This window comes from Taudactylus pleione, unplaced genomic scaffold, assembly GCF_031769625.1.
Source record: "Taudactylus pleione unplaced genomic scaffold, aTauple2 ptg001412l, whole genome shotgun sequence".
Classification (NCBI taxonomy): Eukaryota; Metazoa; Chordata; class Amphibia; order Anura; family Myobatrachidae; genus Taudactylus; species Taudactylus pleione.
This window is the reverse complement of record NW_028285812.1, coordinates 1,563,600-1,579,708: the sequence shown is the minus strand read 5'-3', so window position 1 is coordinate 1,579,708 and position 16,109 is coordinate 1,563,600. Positions and strand designations below refer to the sequence as shown.

Below are 16,109 nucleotides of genomic sequence, written 5' to 3'. Positions count from 1 at the left end.
CATTGAAATGCAATGCAGAGGTCTCCAGTGTGTACCTATGTACAATACCCAGCAAGTTTGAGGAAAGCCATGTGTTTGCGTTTAGGAAGCTTCTATGTTGTGTAAGAGCTTAGAAGGTGTAAGACTCAGAAAGCCCAAACTGGTTTAGTCATAGACATGTGAAGAGACGAATGTAATAGGAATTTGCATTATATTTACCTTTTCAGAAACTGTATATGGTAACTCAGTCTGTGCTGAGGAAACCAAATGTTTTTGGGTGGTATCAAGGAAATTGATTTAATCTCTGTGAATTGTAAGACGTATTTATTTATGTTTTCTGAGAGAGTCTGATTGGCGAAGAGGAACACAGGGCGGACTTACCCCCTGTGATAATGTGTATTAGAGTGGCATAAAAGGAGGCTTCGTGCCTGGTAATATTGGACATCTTTGAAAATCCTTTGTGGAGAAGAATTGCTGATAGATAAGATTTCTTGTACGCTGATTATTCCCCTTCAATCAGAAGGGAGGGTCTTTTTTAAGGCCATTGAGCAATAAACACCTTTGCCTTTACTTCGACTACATCTGTACCCTGCGAGCAACAGAATTGCGCCAAATTCTATTCCGTTCTCCGGCTGTTCTGGGTAAGAGCTCAGCGTCTCCAAGTTCAAGCCCTCTGCCAAGCTACCGTGCAGACCTGGTCCACTGCGAGGGATCAGGTGGGAACAGCCGACACCAAACAGGAGGTGACACCAAACAGGCAGTTAGTCGTCACATACGTAGCAGGGCGGTTCCAGGCGCCGGCGGTAGGAGCCTGAGTGTGCCCAAGAAGCGGCTCCAAACGCCGATGGTAGAGTTTGGGGATGGCAGCATCGTATGCCCACGGCGCAGTGGGTGTAGTCAGTGACAGGTAGTTACTGACGGTAAGCGGGTATCCATGATACCCCAAGGTCAAGTGGGGATCGAGACCCCAACCTGTGATCGGGAGTCCGGGCTGGAAGCCATCCTGTCAGAGTAACTCTCTACCCTCATGTCTGTTCCCTGTAGGTGGGGTGGGTGGAACAAGGTGACTATAAAGGCACGGACTATTATATAACCTGATATATAAATCGCGTGTTCGTTGTGTGCTGGGAACGTGACATCCCCTCACATCACTGTATATAGTGTGTATTGTGTGCTGGGAACGTGACATCCCCTCACATCACTGTATATAGTGTGTATTGTGTGCTGGGAACGTGACATCCCCTCACATCACTGTATATAGTGTGTATTGTGTGCTGGGAACGTGACATTCCCTCACATCACTGTATATAGTGTGTATTGTGTGCTGGGAACGTGACGTCCCCTCACATCACTGTATATAGTGTGTATTGTGTGCTGGGAACGTGACGTCCCCTCACATCACTGTATATAGTGTGTATTGTGTGCTGGGAGCGTGACGTCCCCTCACATCACTGTATATAGTGTGTATTGTGTGCTGGGAGCGTGACGTCCCCTCACATCACTGTATATAGTGTGTATTGTGTGCTGGGAACGTGACATTCCCTCACATCACTGTATATAGTGTGTATTGTGTGCTGGGAACGTGACATCCCCTCACATCACTGTATATAGTGTGTATTGTGTGCTGGGAACGTGACGTCCCCTCACATCACTGTATATAGTGTGTATTGTGTGCTGGGAACGTGACATCCCCTCACATCACTGTATATAGTGTGTATTGTGTGCTGGGAACGTGACATTCCCTCACATCACTGTATATAGTGTGTATTGTGTGCTGGGAACGTGACATCCCCTCACATCACTGTATATAGTGTGTATTGTGTGCTGGGAACGTGACGTCCCCTCACATCACTGTATATAGTGTGTATTGTGTGCTGGGAACGTGACGTCCCCTCACATCACTGTATATAGTGTGTATTGTGTGCTGGGAACGTGACATCCCCTCACATCACTGTATATAGTGTGTATTGTGTGCTGGGAACGTGACATCCCCTCACATCACTGTATATAGTGTGTATTGTGTGCTGGGAACGTGACATCCCCTCACATCACTGTATATAGTGTGTATTGTGTGCTGGGAACGTGACATCCCCTCACATCACTGTATATAGTGTGTATTGTGTGCTGGGAACGTGACGTCCCCTCACATCACTGTATATAGTGTGTATTGTGTGCTGGGAACGTGACATCCCCTCACATCACTGTATATAGTGTGTATTGTGTGCTGGGAACGTGACATTCCCTCACATCACTGTATATAGTGTGTATTGTGTGCTGGGAACGTGACGTCCCCTCACATCACTGTATATAGTGTGTATTGTGTGCTGGGAACGTGACGTCCCCTCACATCACTGTATATAGTGTGTATTGTGTGCTGGGAACGTGACGTCCCCTCACATCACTGTATATAGTGTGTATTGTGTGCTGGGAACGTGACGTCCTCTCACATCACTGTATATAGTGTGTATTGTGTGCTGGGAACGTGACGTCCCCTCACATCACTGTATATAGTGTGTATTGTGTGCTGGGAACGTGACGTCCCCTCACATCACTGTATATAGTGTGTATTGTGTGCTGGGAACGTGACGTCCCCTCACATCACTGTATATAGTGTGTATTGTGTGCTGGGAACGTGACGTCCCCTCACATCACTGTATATAGTGTGTATTGTGTGCTGGGAACGTGACATCCCCTCACATCACTGTATATAGTGTGTATTGTGTGCTGGGAACGTGACGTCCCCTCACATCACTGTATATAGTGTGTATTGTGTGTGACCCGTAACATGTCACACAGCGTGCCCATTATCTTACCTTTCTCAAATTGCGTATGTTCCACCTGAATCTGACCCCCGTCTGTCGGGAAGATGCTGCGGGAGCTCCCGGACACCTGGATCAATCTGTCTCCCATGTCGTAACCGATAAACTAACACATAAGAAATAAAGTAGTCAGAATATCATTAGGCACAATGCTGCGCTCCCAGTATCCCGCCCACAGTGCCAGCTCAGGTAACCAGTATAGGGTCGGGAAGGGCAGTGCGGGTCCTGGGGTGAGGGTAATGCAATTATAGGGTGAGATCGGGCTACTGAGAACCAGAGTAAGAGACTACGTTCCAATAAGAAGACGGAAATCCATTGGTGGGTGAGGCGGAGGCCCAGGAGCCCCTATCCCTAACCACTTACTCTGAGATCATCCTTACAGGGTGCAGCAGGCATGTCTGGTGTACCAGGAACGGGCCCCAGAGCTTTCTGTTCCTCCTCCATATTGTGTTCCTTCATGTTCTTGTTATTGCTGCTGGGGGAGCCTTTACCTTCCCGAGACTCTGTGCGCTCTCTGCTCCTTCCCTTCTTTTTGCCACCAGACTTACTGAGTTTCGTGTTTTTCTTTTCCATTTTCAGGCGTTCCTCTTCCTTTAGTCTGTCCTGTTCTATCTTCCAGGCCTGCGGATAAGAAGACGCAACCATCACATGTAACTAATTAATTCTCGTCAATGTAAATGCAACTTCCAGGGCTGGGTGTGAGCGACACATGATGGGCCCACATCTCACCCTGAGACACCCTCTTAGGCCTATTGTAATAGGTACTGTGATCAGCCAGGGCTCGGTGTGAGTGACACATGATGGGCCCACATCTCACCCTGAGACACCATCTTAGGCCTATTGTAATTAGGGGTGAGCGGGTTCGGATTTCTGAAATCCGAACCCCCCCGAGCCCCCCCGATCCGAGTCCGATCCGAGTCAGGCTCGACTTTTCCCGCCTGACTCGGATCTGAAATCGAGGCAAAACGTCATCATCCCGCCTTCCGAGTCTCGCGGGTTTTGGATCCTATATAAGGTACCCGCGTCGGCGCCATTTTCTCACTCGGCTGTGGACAGTGAAGAGGGAGGGTGGGAGTTAGGGCTGTGTAGTGTTGTGTAGTGTAGTGCTGCTGTTCTCCACTACTTCAAAGTCCATAGGGGCTGGCTGTGTTGTGCTGTGCTGCTGTTGTTAATAGGGGCTGTGTCCACTACTTCAAAGTCCATAGGGGCTGGCTGGACTGTGTTGTGCAGTCAGTTCTCCATAGGGGCTGTGTCCACTCCAAAGTCCTGTGCAGTGTCCCAGTCCTAAAGGAGTGCTGTAGTGTTGTCCAGGGGGTGCTCTGTCCATCAGGGGTGCTCCCCCCAAGTGCTAAAAAAATAATATATTTTCTGTGTTTGTGAATTGTGTGCGCAGTAGCCGCACGTGCATCAACAAAGTAGTGCCAAGCGTGCACCTGTGTCATAAGTAAAGGGCCGGCTGGCTTGACCGTTAAAGGGTGCTGTAACCCCCGAAAGTACACTCCAGTCCAAACCAAAAAAAAATTATTTTCTGTGTTTGTGAATTGTGTGCGCAGTAGCCGCACGTGCATCAACAAAGTAGTGCCAAGCGTGCGCCTGTGTCATAAGTAAAGGGCCGGCTGGCTTGACCGTTAAAGGGTGCTGTAACCCCCAAAGTACACTCCAGTCCAAACCAAAAAAAAAATTATTTTCTGTGTTTGTGAATTGTGTGCGCAGTAGCCGCACGTGCATCAACAAAGTAGTGCCAAGCGTGCGCCTGTGTCATAAGTAAAGGGCCGGCTGGCTTGACCGTTAAGGGTGCTGTAACCCCCGAAAGTACACTCCAGTCCAAACCAAAAAAAAAATTATTTTCTGTGTTTGTGAATTGTGTGCACTGTGGCTGCACGTGCATCAACAAAGGAGCAGCGCCAAGCGTGCGCCTGTGTCCCATAAGTAAAGAGCCGGCTGGCTCATTTCTTAAAGGGTGGTGTAACCCACAAAGTGCACTACTCTCCAGCAAAAATAAAATAATATTTTCTGTGTTTGTGTGCGCTTTAGCCGCACGTATATATATCAATATAACATAAATGGAGGACCAAACTTTCTACGATAAAAATAAAATAGGGAAAGATCAAGAACCTCTTCCTCCTAGTGCTGTTGCTGCTGCTGGGAGTTGTTCATCATCCCAGAGAGGAAGTAGGAACATCACTACTTTTACAAAACAATTGACCCTCCAACAATCCCTAGCGATGAGGATGAAGTACGACAGCAGTCATCCTGAAGCAAAACGTATAACTGAGGCCTTGACTGCTATGTTGGTGTTAGACGTGCGTCCGGTATCCGACATTAGTGCAGTGGGATTTAGACAATTGATGGAGGTAGTGTGTCCTCGGTTCCAAATCCCGTCTAGATTCCACCTGCATCCTCAAAGCAGCAGCGACAAGCGTGCGTCTGTCTGTTAAAGGGTGGTGACACCCTCAAAGTGTGCTACACAAACAATTAAAATATTGTTCTTTTTTTTTCTGTCTTTGTGAATTGTGTGGGCTGTAGCCGCACCTGCATCCTTAAAGCAGCAGCGACAAGCGTGCGTCTGTCTGTTAAAGGGTGGTGACACCCTCAAAGTGTGCTACACAAACAATTAAAATATTGTTCTTTTTTCTGTCTTTGTGAATTGTGTGGGCTGTAGCCGCACCTGCATCCTTAAAGCAGCAGCGACAAGCGTGCGTCTGTCTGTTAAAGGGTGGTGTAACTCTCAAAGTGTTCCAAAAAATAAAAAACTATTTTTTTAATGTGTTTGTGACTTGTGTGCGATGTAGCCACACTTGCATCCTCAAAGCAGCAGCGACAAGCGTGCGTCTATCTGTTAAAGGGTGGTGACACCTCAAAGTGTTCTACACAAACAATTAAAATATTCTTCTTCTTTTTTCTGTCTTTGTGAATTGTGTGGGCTGTAGCCGCACTTGAATCCTCAAAGCAGCAGCGACAAGCGTGCGTCTGTCTGTTAAAGGATTACATCGGTGACAGCATCCAAGTAGGCATGTCAGACAGTCCGTACCTGTACTGGCAGGAAAAAGAAGCAATTTGGAGGTCCCTGTACAAACTGGCTCTATTTTACCTGAGTTGTCCCCCCTCCAGTGTGTACTCCGAAAGAGTGTTTAGTGCAGCCGGGAACCTTGTCAGCGAAAGGCGTAGGAGGTTGCTTCCACAAAATGTGGAGAAGATGATGTTCATAAAATGAATTATCAACTCTTCCAGGGAGACCAGCCTCCAGAACGTACAGAGGGACCTGTGGTTCCAGCAGGGACGAATTAATACTCTGTGAGGATGAGGATGTACACACTGAAGAGGGTGAGGAATCGGTGGATGAGGAGGATGAGGATGACATCTTGCCTCCGTAGAGCCAGTTTGTGCAGGGACAGATAAATTGCCAGCTTGTTTTGTGGGGGCCCAAACGAACCAATCATTTCAGCCACAGTTGTGTGGCAGACCCTGGCGCTGAAATGATTGATTTGTTAAAGTGTGCATGTCCTGTTTATACAACATAAGGGTGGGTGGGAGGGCCCAAGGACAATTCCATCTTGCACTTCTTTTTTTTCTTTGCATTATGTACTGTTTGGGGCCTAGTTTTTCTAAGTGCCATCCTGTCTGCCACTGCAGTGTCACTCCTAGATGGGTCACGTGTTTGTGCCGCCCACTCGTGTCGCTTAGCATAGTCATCCAGCTACCTCGGTGCAACCTTTTGGACATAAAAACACTATTGTGAGGTGTGAGGTGTTCAGAATAGACTGGAAATGAGTGGAAATTAAGGTTATTGAGGTTAATAATAGCATAGGAGCAGAGAAACCAACAAATTCTGTGATTTTAGCTGTTTTTATGCTTTTTTAAAAAAAAATACAGATCCAAAACACAAAACCCAGAACCCAAAACACGGAAGGGTGGTTTTGGCAAAACCAATCCAGATCCAAAACACGAAGAAAGATCCAAAACCAAAACACAAAACACGAAAAGTGGCCGGTGCACACCCCTAATTGTAATAGGTACTGTCATCAGCCAGGGCTGGGTGTGAGCGACACATGATGGGCCCACATCTCACCCTGAGACACCATCTTAGGCCTATTGTAATAGGTACTGTGATCAGCCAGGGCTGGGTGTGAGTGACACATGATGGGCCCACATCTCACCCTGAGACACCCTCTTAGGTCCATTGTAATAGGTACTGTGATCAGCCAGGGCTGGGTGTGAGAGACAAGTGATGGGCCCACATCTCACCCTGAGACACCCACTTAGGCCCATTGTAATAGGTACTGTGGTCAGCCAGGGCTGGGTGTGAGACAAGTGATGGGCCCACATCTCACCCTGAGACACCCTCTTAGGCCCATTGTAATAGGTACTGTGATCAGCCAGGGCTGGGTGTGAGAGACAAGTGATGGGCCCACATCTCACCCTGAGACACCCGCTTAGGCCCATTATAATAGGTACTGTGATCAGCCAGGGCTGGGTGTGAGAGACCTGTGATGGGACCACATCTCACCCTGAGACACCATCTTAGGCCCATTGCAATAGGTAATGTGATCAGCCAGGGCTGGGTGTGAGCGACACATGATGGGCCCACATCTCACCCTGAGACACCCACTTATGCCTATTGTAATAGGTACTGTCATCAGCCAGGGCTGGGTGTGAGAGACCTGTGATGGGCCCACATCTCACCCTGAGACACCCTCTTAGGTCCATTGTAATAGGTACTGTGATCAGCCAGGGCTGGGTGTGAGCGACACATGATGGGCCCACATCTCACCCTGAGACACCCTCTTAGGCCTATTGTAATAGGAAGATTGGTGACTGCGCATGTGTCTGAGGAAGAGATGAGGAAGAGATTAGTGACTGCACATGTGTCTGAGGAAGAGATTAGTGACTGCACATGTGTATGAGGAAGAGATTAGTGACTGCACATGTGTCTGAGGAAGAGATTAGTGACTGCACATGTGTCTGAGGAAGAGATTGGTGACTGCACATGTGTCTGAGGAAGAGATTGGTGACTGCACATGTGTATGAGGAAGAGATTAGTGACAGCACATGTGTCTGAGGAAGAGATTAGTGACTGCACATGTGTCTGAGGAAGAGATTGGTGACTGCACATGTGCCTGGGGAAGAGATTAGTGACTGCACATGTGTCTGAGGAAGAGATTGGTGACTGCACATGTGTCTGAGGAAGAGATGAGGAAGAGATTAGTGACTGCACATGTGTCTGAGGAAGAGATTGGTGACCGCACATGTGTATGAGGAAGAGATTGGTGACAGCACATGTGTATGAGGAAGAGATTGGTGACTGCACATGTGTCTGAGGAAGAGATTAGTGACTGCACATGTGTCTGAGGAAGAGATTAGTGACTGCACATGTGTCTGAGGAAGAGATTGGTGACAGCACATGTGTATGAGGAAGAGATTAGTGACTGCACATGTGTATGAGGAAGAGATTGGTGACAGCACATGTGTATGAGGAAGAGATTGGTGACAGCACATGTGTATGAGGAAGAGATTGGTGACAGCACATGTGTATGAGGAAGAGATTAGTGACAGCACATGTGTATGAGGAAGAGATTAGTGACTGCACATGTGTATGAGGAAGAGATTAGTGAAAGCACATGTGTATGAGGAAGAGATTGGTGACAGCACATGTGTCTGAGGAAGAGATTGGTGACAGCACATGTGTCTGAGGAAGAGATTAGTGACTGCACATGTGTATGAGGAAGAGATTAGTGACTGCACATGTGTATGAGGAAGAGATTAGTGACAGCACATGTGTATGAGGAAGAGATTAGTGACTGCACATGTGTATGAGGAAGAGATTAGTGACTGCACATGTGTCTGAGGAAGAGATTGGTGACAGCACATGTGTCTGAGGAAGAGATTGGTGACAGCACATGTGTCTGAGGAAGAGATTGGTGACAGCACATGTGTATGAGGAAGAGATTAGTGACAGCACATGTGTATGAGGAAGAGATTAGTGACAGCACATGTGTATGAGGAAGAGATTGGTGACAGCACATGTGTATGAGGAAGAGATTAGTGACTGCACATGTGTATGAGGAAGAGATTAGTGACTGCACATGTGTATGAGGAAGAGATTAGTGACAGCACATGTGTATGAGGAAGAGATTGGTGACAGCACATGTGTATGAGGAAGAGATTGGTGACAGCACATGTGTATGAGGAAGAGATTAGTGACTGCACATGTGTCTGAGGAAGAGATTGGTGACAGCACATGTGTATGAGGAAGAGATTGGTGACAGCACATGTGTATGAGGAAGAGATTAGTGACAGCACATGTGTCTGAGGAAGAGATGAGGAAGAGATTAGTGACAGCACATGTGTCTGAGGAAGAGATTGGTGACTGCACATGTGTCTGAGGAAGAGATTAGTGACTGCACATGTGTCTGAGGAAGAGATTAGTGACAGCACATGTGCCTGGGGAAGAGATTAGTGACTGCACATGTGCCTGGGGAAGAGATTAGTGACTGCACATGTGCCTGGGGAAGAGATTAGTGACTGCACATGTGCCTGGGGAAGAGATTAGTGACTGCACATGTGCCGGATCAGGGAGACACACCTGAACAGAGATCGCTGGTGCGTACAGATTGATCCAGCCATTCTGGTCGGTAACTGGTCCAATCATTGGTTGTACATTTGCACCTTGATACCCCTCATCCTGAGTAGCATCAATGGGGTCCCACAGTGTTACTCACCTTTAGAGAGTCCTCCCGCAAAAATGGGTCTTTGTCTGGGTCTGGGGTCCCTCCTTCTTCCGCTCCACTTCCTGATCTTGATCCACTCCCCCTGGGACCTGGGAGAAAAGACTCATTGTCTATACACAGTTCTTGCATTTAGTGCAGAGCTCTTAGACAGTAACGGCTTACATTTACTAAAGTGAGAGTGGAGATGTTGCCCATAGCAGCCAATCAGATTCTACTTATCATTTACCTAGCACCTTCTAGAAGATAATAGCTAGAATGTGATTGGTTGTTATGGGCAACATCTCCACTTCTAAAAACTCTCACTTTAGTTACACGCTGTAATGGAGCGTACACACGGTCAGATTTGTCAGACTTGTCAGATGAACGATTGAACGATTAAACGATTTGAACGATTTTACCGAAGTTTTGAACGATTTGAACGATTGAACGATTTTTGACTGCATTAAAATGAATGGAATCGTCCAAGTCTGACTGCAAACACATCAGATATCAGAAATCGTTATCTGACCATCGGGAACGCGCATCGTTGATCGTCCATCGTTCAGGCATGTCAGATATGAACGATTTTCCTTCAGATATGAACGACTGAACGATTTTTAAATCGTTATCGTTCATATCTGAAGGAAAAATCTGATCGTGTGTATGCACCATTATGGAGCGTACACACGGTCAGATTTGTCAGACTTGTCAGATTTGTCAGATGAACGACTGAACGATTAAACGATTTGAACGATTTGGACGATTTGACCAAAGTTTTGAACGATTTGAACGATTTGAACGATTGAATGATTTTTGACTGCATTAAAATGAATGGAATCGTCCAAGTCTGACTGCAAACCCATCAGATGTCAGATATCGTTATCTGACAAACGGGAACGCGCATCGTTGATCGTCCATCGTTCAGGCATGTCAGATATGAACGATTTTTCATCAGATATGAACGACTGAACGATTTTTAAATCGTTATCGTCCATATCTGAAGAAAAAATCTGATCGTGTGTATGCACCAACACTCTCTGGGTGAGAGAGGTGGGAAAAATACTGAATACTGTGCCGTCGTGCCCCTGATTCCCAGGCACCCTTATACCAGCTATGCCCCTGATTCCCAGGCACCGTCATACTAGCTATGCCCCTGTTTCCCAGGCACCCTCATACCAGCTATGCCCCTGACACCCAAGGCATCCTTATACCAGCTATGCCCCTGATTCCCAGGTACCCTCATACTAGCTATGCCCCTGATTCCAAGACTCCCTTATACCAGCTATGCCCCTGATTCCCAGGCACCCTCATACCAGCTATGGCTCTGATTCATAGGCACCCTCATACCAGCTATGCCCCCGATTCCCAGGCACCCTCATACCAGCTATGCTCATTATTCCCAGGAAACCTTATACCAGCTATGCCCCTGATTCCAAGGCACCCTCATACCAGCTATGCCCCTGATTCCCAGGCACCCTCATACCAGCTATGACCCTGATTCCCAGGCACCCTCATACCATCTATGCCCCTTATTCCCAGGAAACCTCATACTAGCTATGCCCCTGATACCCTCATATCAGCTATGCACCTGATACCCAGGCATCCTTATACCAGCTATGCCCCTGATACCCTCTTATCAGCTATACACCTGATACCCAGGCACCCTTATTCCAGCTATGCCTCTGATTCCCAGGCACCCTCATACCAGCTATGCCCCTGATTCCCAGGCACCCTCATACCAGCTATGCCCCTGATTCCCAGGCACCCTCATACCAGCCACCGGGACTTCATACCCATTCCATAACAAAAGATAGCATGTAATGTCAATGAGCTTTTAACTGCAAGGAACATGTAAATCCAGGGATAATGTAACCACAATGAGCAGGAAACTTGATGGAACATATAACGACAGGGAGCAGGTAACTGCAGGCAGAATGTCACATCAGGGAACAGATCAATACAGAGGGCACTTCAGCATAATCAGAGAACAGGACCGCACCAGTGTTCCTACACTCACTTTTAGATTTTTTCGGCGAGTTTGATTTTCTGCCTTTCTTTCTGCTGGGAGAGACATCTTTGGAGACAGCGCCACTGTCCTGCACCTGCTTCAGAGCTTCCAGTTCTCTCTCCGTCTTTTCCTCCTGATACTTCGCCTCTTTCTCCTGCACCCAGTTGGAGATAGAATCTGCCACCAGCTCCAGGTAATTTCTGTGAGATTGCAATCAACACGTTTACTGTGATACTGTATGTCAACACAGTAATAGAAGGTGGACACAGCAAGAGAAGATGGATGGTAGAGATTGGATGGCATGAAGGACACAGTGATAGTAGGTGGACTGTAGAGAGTGGATAACATGAAGGACACAGTGATAGTAGGTGGATGGTAGAGATTGGATGGCATGAAGGACACAGTGATAGTAGGTGGACTGTAGAGAGTGGATAACATGAAGGACACAGTGATAGTAGGTGGATGGTAGAGATTGGATGGCATGAAGGACAAAGTGATAGTAGGTGGACTGTAGAGAGTGGATAACATGAAGGACACAGTGATATTAGGTAAATGGTAGAGAGTGGATGGCATGAAGGACACAGTGATAGTAGGTAGATGGTAGAGAGCGGATGACATGAAGGACACAGAGATAGTAGGTGGATGGTAGAGAGTGGATAACATGAAGGACACAGAGACAGTAGGTACATGGTAGAGAGTGGATAACATGAAGGACACAGAGACAGTAGGTAGATGGTAGAGAGCGGATGACATGAAGGACACAGAGATAGTAGGTGGATGGTAGAGAGTGGATAACATGAAGGACACAGAGATAGTAGGTGGATGGTAGAGAGCGGATGACATGAAGGACACAGTGATATTAGGTGGATGGTAGAGAGTGGATAACATGAAGGACACAGAGACAGTAGGTAGATGGTAGAGAGCGGATGACATGAAGGACACAGAGATAGTAGGTAGATGGTAGAGAGTGTATAACATGAAGGACACAGTGATATTAGGAAAATGGTAGAGAGTGGATGACATGAAGTACACAGAGATAGTATGTGGTACAGGGTGGATGGCATGAAGGACAGAGATAGTAGGTGGATGGTAGAGTGGATAACATGAAGGACACAGAGATAGTAGGTAGATGGTAGAGAGTGGATGACATGAAGGACACAGTGATAGTAGGTGGGTGGTAGAGAGTGTATGACATGAAGGACACAGTGATAGTAGGTGGATGGTAGAGAGTGGATGACATGAAGGACACAGAGATAGTAGGTGGATGGTCTATCCCCCTATGTACGGTGCTGTGGACCCCTCGTGCCGCCATGTAAATAATGCATAATGGATAACAGTAATAAATATAAGACCTGAAGCTGACGTTGGAATGAAGAGCCATGTCCCATGATTCCTGGCTCTGACGGAAGCGGTTCATAGGATTGTGCAGGATGAGCAGCAAGGAGTTGTCTTGGGTATAATAATAGGAATCCAGGCATCTGTAGTGTTCCCCAGCATCATGCAGGACCTGCAATAATGTAAGTGACCGGTTATCACCTGACAGCTGCCGCTTCTCCCACCCTCCCCCCAGGCTTTCCCTGGACATAATATGGAGATTTAGCAGAGAGGAGAAATTAATGAGAGGACACAACCGCCACACCCTTAAATGACCTGGGAGGGACGGTATGGGCCATTGGCCAGAGAGGGACAGCATTGGCCTATCCTCCATAGAGAAGGGATACTGATGGGTGTCTGACACCATCCTGAAGGTAATGGGTATGTAAGGTCAATGTCTGGTCATGGAGGAGAGGAATATATCTTGCCAGCGTCAGATAGACTGTCATCATTTGTGGTCTAGGTGTGTGCAGTCTGGGTACTGCGTGGGGCAACTAGACTTCCACATAGATGAAAGCTGTATAACACAGTGTTCCTTTGGTATGACCCATGCAGGGACTCCCCACCGTTTGGGGTCAATGAAAGGAAGTCCACATATTGTTTTTATTAATCTATATTCTGCAACTGATTATGCAAATGTATATATATTATATAAAATGTAGAAAATCCGGCACAATTCCCCCGTTGCCTTCTGTAATAATGTGCACAGCAGCACACTGAATGCGATGAGAAGGATACCAGCGGCACTCGAGGAGTTAAATAAGAGGCAACAACCACAAAGCTTCAGCCAAGTCGGCGTTTCAATGCGACAGCTTTTTCATCAGGTCAAATGCTGCATTGAAACGTCGACTTGGCTGAAGCTTTGTGGTTGTCGTCTATTATTTAACTCCTCGAGTGCCGCTGGCATCCTTCTTATTAATATATAGTCAAACTTTTTGCTGCCTCCTGGTGGTAATTAAAGATATATGAAAGTTTTTCTAGCCTTTCTACTTGTGATCTGAACATTACAATGTAACATGGCCACTGTTCCCCTATACACTACAATGTATCGCGGCCACCATTCCCCTATACACTACAATGTATCGCGGCCACCGTTCCCCTATACACTACAATGTAACATGGCCACTGTTCCCCTATACACTACAATGTATCGCGGCCACCGTTCCCCTATACACTACAATGTAACATGGCCACTGTTCCCCTATACACTACAATGTAACATGGCCACTGTTCCCCTATACACTACAATGTAACATGGCCACTGTTCCCCTATACACTACAATGTAACATGGCCACTGTTCCCCTATACACTACAATGTATCGCGGCCACCATTCCCCTATACACTACAATGTAACATGGCCACCATTCCCCTATACACTACAATCTAATGTGGCCACTGTTCCTCTATACACTACAATGTAACATGGCCATGTTCCCCTATACACTACAATGTAATGTGGCCACCGTTCCCCTATACACTACAATGTAACATGGCCACCGTTCCCTTATACACTACAATGTAATGTGGCCACTGTTCCCCTATACATTACAATGTAATGTGGCCACTGCTCCCCTATACACTACAATGTAACATGGCCACTGTTCCCCTATACACTACAATGTAATGTGGCCACTGTTCCCCTATACATTACAATGTAATGTGGCCACTGCTCCCCTATACACTACAATGTAACATGGCCACCGTTCATCTATACACTACAATGTAATGTGGCCACCGTTCCCCTATACACTACAATGTAACATGGCCACTGTTCCCCTATATACTACAATGTAATGTGGCCACCGTTCATCAATACACTACAATGTAACATGGCCACTGTTTCCCTATATACTACAATGTAATGTGGCCACCGTTCATCAATACACTACAATGTAACATGGCCACTGTTCCCCTATACACTACAATGTAACATGGCCACCGCTCCCCTATATACTACAATGTAACATGGCCACCGTTCCCCTATACACTACAATGTAACATGGCCACCATTCCCCTATACACTACAATCTAATGTGGCCACTGTTCCTTTATACACTACAATGTAATGTGGCCACCGTTCCCCTATACACTACAATGTAACATGGCCACCGTTCCCCTATACACTACAATGTAATGTGGCCACTGTTCCCCTATACATTACAAAGTAATGTGGCCACTGCTCCCCTATACACTACAATGTAACATGGCCACCGTTCATCTATACACTACAATGTAATGTGGCCACCGTTCCCCTATACACTACAATGTAACATGGCCACTGTTCCCCTATATACTACAATGTAATGTGGCCACCGTTCATCAATACACTACAATGTAATGTGGCCACTGTTCCCCTATACACTACAATGTAACATGGCCACTGTTCCCCTATACACTACAATGTAACATGGCCACAATTCCCCTATACACTACAATGTAACATGGCCACTGTTCCCCTATACACTACAATGTAACATGGCCACTGTTCCCCTATACACTACAATGTATCGCGGCCACCGTTCCCCTATACACTACAATGTAACATGGCCACTGTTCCCCTATACACTACAATGTAACATGGCCACTGTTCCCCTATACACTACAATGTAACATGGCCACTGTTCCCCTATACACTACAATGTAACATGGCCACCGTTCCCCTATACACTACAATGTATCGCGGCCACCGTTCCCCTATACACTACAATGTATCGCGGCCACCGTTCCCCTATACACTACAATGTAACATGGCCACTGTTCCCCTATACACTACAATGTAACATGACCACCGTTCCCCTATACACTACAATGTAACATGGCCACCGTTCCCCTATACACTACAATCTAATGTGGCCACTGTTCCTCTATACACTACAATGTAACATGGCCATGTTCCCCTATACACTACAATGTAATGTGGCCACCGTTCCCCTATACACTACAATGTAACATGGCCACCGTTCCCCTATACACTACAATGTAATGTGGCCACCGTTCCCCTATACACTACAATGTAACATGGCCACTGTTCCCCTATATACTACAATGTAATGTGGCCACCGTTCATCAATACACTACAATGTAACATGGCCACTGTTCCCCTATATACTACAATGTAATGTGGCCATCGTTCATCAATACACTACAATGTAATGTGGCCACTGTTCCCCTATACACTACAATGTAACATGGCCATGTTCCCCTATACACTACAATGTAA

At 46.7% G+C, this 16,109-nt stretch overlaps 1 protein-coding gene across 2 annotated transcripts in view; it reads right to left on the bottom strand.

Annotated features, from left to right (window-relative positions):
• The window catches only part of SPAG17 (sperm associated antigen 17), a 274,579-nt gene that overhangs the window by 69,745 nt on the left and 188,725 nt on the right, over nucleotides 1–16,109 (bottom strand). For both annotated transcript variants that reach the window (XM_088463601.1, XM_088463602.1), the window contains exons 17-21: nucleotides 12,866–13,020; nucleotides 11,523–11,713; nucleotides 9,518–9,615; nucleotides 3,162–3,419; nucleotides 2,793–2,904 (exon numbers count right to left, since the gene is read on the bottom strand). In XM_088463601.1, coding sequence (XP_088319727.1) covers nucleotides 2,793–2,904; nucleotides 3,162–3,419; nucleotides 9,518–9,615; nucleotides 11,523–11,713; nucleotides 12,866–13,020 — 814 coding nt within the window. The remainder of the gene's footprint in view (nucleotides 1–2,792; nucleotides 2,905–3,161; nucleotides 3,420–9,517; nucleotides 9,616–11,522; nucleotides 11,714–12,865; nucleotides 13,021–16,109) is intronic.